The sequence below is a fragment of the Berghia stephanieae genome, chromosome 5 (assembly GCF_034508935.2).
Source record: "Berghia stephanieae isolate SIO BIC M18660-M18661 chromosome 5, UCSD_Bste_1.3, whole genome shotgun sequence".
NCBI lineage: Eukaryota > Metazoa > Mollusca > Gastropoda > Nudibranchia > Aeolidiidae > Berghia > Berghia stephanieae.
In genome coordinates this window covers 49429343-49434342 of record NC_088364.1, presented here as the reverse complement: position 1 = coordinate 49434342, position 5000 = coordinate 49429343, and the positions used below count along the sequence as shown (strand labels likewise).

Genomic DNA, 5000 nt, shown 5'->3' with positions numbered 1-5000 from the left:
GACAATATTAGCTGTGCCAATAGCCAGCAGTTCTTGGGTAGCGTCAATTTTATAATTGTTGGCACGGGCTTGAATGCAAAAGAAGAACAGAAAAAAAATGAACAAAAAAAAGTTTAAAAAGTAAAAGAGAAAATACACTTTAATCAAACATAACATAATAAATAAACGTTATGGACAAGCCAAATAATAAACAAATATATGTTTGACACGCTATGGTTACCATTACAGATTGAGCAGTTGTTGAGAAACTGTACGTCATGGGTTGCACAAAGTTGAGTCCTTGGAAAAGGCGCTTTCTTCATAATTTAACACCATAAATGAGAACGTGGTCAGTAACAGCACTAGCCACGTGGAAGAAAAAATATAATAACACCTTACTGGCTGCAAGCCTTGTTCTTAAGGTTGAGTGTTGCTGTCAGCTTGTGATTTTTTAATAAAGCAATTTGAGCGCAGTCAATGGCTATTGTGCTACATAGTAAAATAATAGATAGTTTAAGTTTCATTTTCAAAGATGCTACTGCTAAAAAACAACACATGTGTTGGTTACAATTAATTATTAATTATTAGCATAAAACATAATTCTGGCAGCCAGAATTGCTTTGCATTTGACGGGGCTGCAGATGAACTATAAATACTTATACAATGAAGTATTTTCCATTGTAAAGCTGTGTTCGTGTGTATTGATCTTTTAAGAATAAGCAACTGTTAGTAACACCACATGGTCACAAAATACCCCTAAGAGTTATGGGTGCCCTACTTTTTAAGATATTCTTTAGTGCATTGTTTTGCCATAAAATAAGCATTGAATCAAGCAAAACCTTTCTTTCTTTGTGAAGAATATAATATGAATGTATTCTTCCATCTGGACGACAAGGAACAATCAAAAGTATCTGTCATGTACAGAAATGGATCTAAAAGTGTAATACTGACAAAAAGATGCGAGCTGAAATTGAGACTAAAAAGGTCTTTAAACTGAACTCACCAAAAGCTTTTCCAATAGCCATGGTCTCCACCAGACCTAAGAGAGGGACAATGGCAACACCAGCGCCAATTGTCTGTTACAAAGAACGGTAATGATTAGAAATAAATAGTTAATGAAAATTGTATATCAAAAGGAACTAATAGCATGTTTGTTATTTGTTTTTAGGGGTTTTACAGTGCTTAAAAAACCTTTAGGTAACTATGGCAGCAGTAAAAATGAAGTTGATAGGGCAAATGTTGCGGATCTGAAGTTAAAAGCATCAAAGAAAAAGTAAGACAAAGGGGATTGGCTCAAAAAACAAACAGAAGATTCCAAGAGCAATTCTTCAATGCAAGTAATTTTGCCAATACTTAACAGTCCCATGCATCCACAAGCAAATGATCCCGCTATGAAGGATAGGACAAAATGTACAAAGCATAATATAGTAAAAACGAAAAACTATGATTTACAAGGGAAACAATTTTATTAATTTGATTCATCTCTCCCAACTGAGGAACCCTGCCAGGACACGGGGAAAAAACAGAGCAATGTCAGTCCACAACTAAGACAGAGAGCAATCTGGAAAGGGTAGAAGACGCCACCCCACATAATACCTGCATTATCATCATCATCATCATCATCATCATCATCATCATCATCATCATCATCATCATCATCATCATCATCATCATCATCATCACCACCGCCATCCTCATCATCATCATCATCAGCAGCAGCAACAGCAGCATGTGTGCATATATACTCAAAACACGGCATACAAGTTATCTTTTACTTTTAGGAATGTCGTGGCATAAACACTCACAGAGAAAAGCTCGCTTGACGAAATTGTGACATTTTGGCCCGATACAGAAAACTTGGGTACAGCAAACGGTGGCATCCCTCCCTCAATCGGCTTGATGGTGGTGATCTCATGAATACCCTGACCCTTCAAGATGGCCACTACACCAGCCGCTGTGATGACGATGATGGCATTGGCCGCTAGGGAAAAAAAAGAAGAATAGTTCTTCCAGATGCAAATGACTTAAAACTTACGGCATTTGCATAAATTAAATATTGCTCCTAGTTATGATGACATAAATGTAACAATCGTTTAATTTTAATATGTATATTTATATATATGCACATTTACATATGCCTCATTTCAATAATATATTCACAGTGCTCAATGTGCTCCACCGTGTTTTATTCATTCCCAAAATATGCCAAATAGTATAGAAGCCAAGTTTCACGCCATGCGATACTCTCTCTCTCTCTCTCTCTCTCTCTCTCTCTCTCTCTCTCTCTCTCTCTCTCTCTTCTCTTCCTCTTCCCCTCTCTCTCTCTCTCTCTCTCTCTCTCTCTCTCTCTCGCTCTATCTATCAATCTCTCTCTCGAGCGAGCGAGCGAGTGAGTGAGTGGGTGAGTGAGTGAATGAGTGAGTGAGTCAGTCAGTTAGGTTTCAAAATCCCTCAGCAATGCGATATATATATATATATATATATATATATATATATATATATATATATATATATATATATATATATATATATATATATATATTTTTTTTTTTTTTTTTTTTTTGTTTGTTTGTTTGTTTGTTTCCTTCGGGAAGTTTTCAACTCCTTTTAATGTTCATCATCACGAACACTAGATATACATGAACAAAAAAAAAAGAAGAAAAGAAAAGCAGCTATCTTACCCGTGCCACACAACCATATAGCTTTTCTGATGATTTTAGTGCCAATGGAAATGTCGGCATTGGGGTCATTCTCATTGGCCCATTTGACCTGTCGTAGTTTTTTCAAGAGGATCACGGCGACCAGGCTGATGATGCCCATCAACATGTCCCATACACTGAAATATATTTTTAAAATAAATATTTCATTAAACAAAATGGACATAGATAGTCTTATATACTATTAATTTAAGAAATGCACACGTATCCAATCTTGATCCTTAGTACAATACACTATACACTACATAAAATGTCACCGCTGATAATGTATTCTCTTCTGATTAATGCTTTGTGATATGATTGTATATATTGTTTAATGTATTTTTTATTATGTTTCAAACGCCTGTGCTAAAACAAATTCCGAAGGATGACAGATTTCATCATCATCATCATCATCACCATAATCATCATCATCATCATCATAATCATCATCATCATCATCACCATCATCATCATCATCATCTGCACTTGATAAGGTTGTTAATGATCTCCTCTTTGTTATAGACAATGGTTCATGTTCTTTGCTGAATTTGCTTGACCTATCATCTTCTTTTGCTACTATTGATCACAATCTTCTCCTCAAACGTCTTGAAATTACTTATGGCGTGTCTGGTGCAGCCCTTGATTGATTTAGGTCATATTTGTTTAATCGTAAACAGATTATTACGGTGGATGAATATAGATCTGAGGAACTCATTCTTGATTGTGGGGTTCCCCAGGGTTCAGCACTTGGACCCGTTCTTTTTGTTCTGTACGTTGGACCTCTGTCTAAAATCATGAGAAGTTTCGGTCTGTCTTACCACCAATACGCTGATGATACGCAATTGTACTAACTGCGTTTCCAATATGAGAATTTTACAAGCAGTATCAGCCGATAGCAAGAATTGTATCCAACGTGTTAAGAAATGGATGAATGAGAACAGACTGAAACTGAAAGCTGATAAGACAGAGGTGCTGTATGTTGGGAACAGGAAGTTGAAAAGTGAAACATATTTGAAGCTGGGGGATGCCTCCATTCAAATTATTGACAAAGTGAAAAACCTTGGCACATAGGGCGAAATAGGATAAAATCTATTGAATGCCCTTAATATTAATGGTAATGCTAAAAATCTATTGTTTGAAAGATCACAATAAAGATAAACATGATAAAGATAATTAATCAACTTAAATGTACCCATGTATGTGTGGTGTACAAACATATATCTTTAAATGTGGTATGCAAAACACACACCACACACACACTCATGCGACAACACATATAGAAAATAATCAAATTAAGATAATAATGCATGAGATTTACGTACAAGATTGAAAGCCTTTTCAACAGTAGTTCAAACAAGTATTATTCATCATATATAAATCTTCCTTAATATAATTCCCTGTCCACTAAAACCTTGTAATATTCTATATATTTTTCATTCTTTATTTCAAATTTCAAATTGTTCCATTTCTGGACAATACGAATACCGAACCAATTTTATCTTATGTTTGTTTTGCATCTAGTGACATCAATCTTAAACTTGCCCCCTCAGTAAAAGTAATATTAGAATATGTAAAAATAAGAAAAGTCTATAATATTATCCAGGCCATAGACTAATCTATAAATAATAACAATAAAAATATATAATAATATATAATAATAATAATAATAATAATAATAATAATAATAATAATAATAATAATAATAATAATAATAATAATAACAACAATAATAATAATAATAACAACAACAACAACATCAACAATAATATAATAATAATAATAATAATAATAATAATAATAATAATAATAATAATAATAATAATATAATAATAGTAATAATAATAATAATAATAATAATAATAATAATAATAATAATAATAATAATAATAATAATAATAATAATAATAATAATAATAATCTTACTTTGTTTCTGGTATCTTTTCACATGTGTCGTATACCATATGCAGAAACTCCCGGCTTATATCGCTGAGACCTAGAATATTCTGCATGAAAAAATAATATGACGCTACAGGTTCATCATGATATTAGTTAGCATAGACTATGAAAATTTTTTTTTCTCTTTTTGAGCAAAATTTTTGTCTGAAACCAAAGCCCTATCTCCACTGAGTAAAAATGTTTTTGAATTTTGAAAATCCATTCATAAATAAACAAGCTATGCAGTTTCAAAGGTGTCATTTATTTGGATGACCCGCAAAGAGGAAAAAAACGCGAAAATATGGGACGCTTTTTCGGCATTTTTTTCGACCTTTGGTTCTATCTTGCGTAATAAGTGGATTAAAAGATTGAAATTTGGCAATTTTA

The 5000-nt window shown here is 33.0% G+C and overlaps 1 protein-coding gene across 9 annotated transcripts in view; it reads right to left on the bottom strand.

Moving 5' to 3' along the window:
- LOC144973106 (sodium-independent sulfate anion transporter-like) overlaps positions 1–5000 on the bottom strand; it is a 118035-nt gene that overhangs the window by 21607 nt on the left and 91428 nt on the right. For all 9 annotated transcript variants that reach the window (XR_013645489.1, XM_078915143.1, XM_078915142.1 and 6 more), the window contains 5 exons: positions 4602–4681; positions 2661–2815; positions 1785–1960; positions 983–1055; positions 1–68 (listed from right to left, as the gene is read on the bottom strand). The exon at positions 1–68 is cut by the window's left edge and continues 44 nt beyond it. Coding sequence is in view for 8 of the 9 variants with exons in the window: in XM_078915143.1 (XP_078771269.1) it covers positions 1–68; positions 983–1055; positions 1785–1960; positions 2661–2815; positions 4602–4681 (552 nt within the window). In the remaining variant the exon portion in view is untranslated. The remainder of the gene's footprint in view (positions 69–982; positions 1056–1784; positions 1961–2660; positions 2816–4601; positions 4682–5000) is intronic.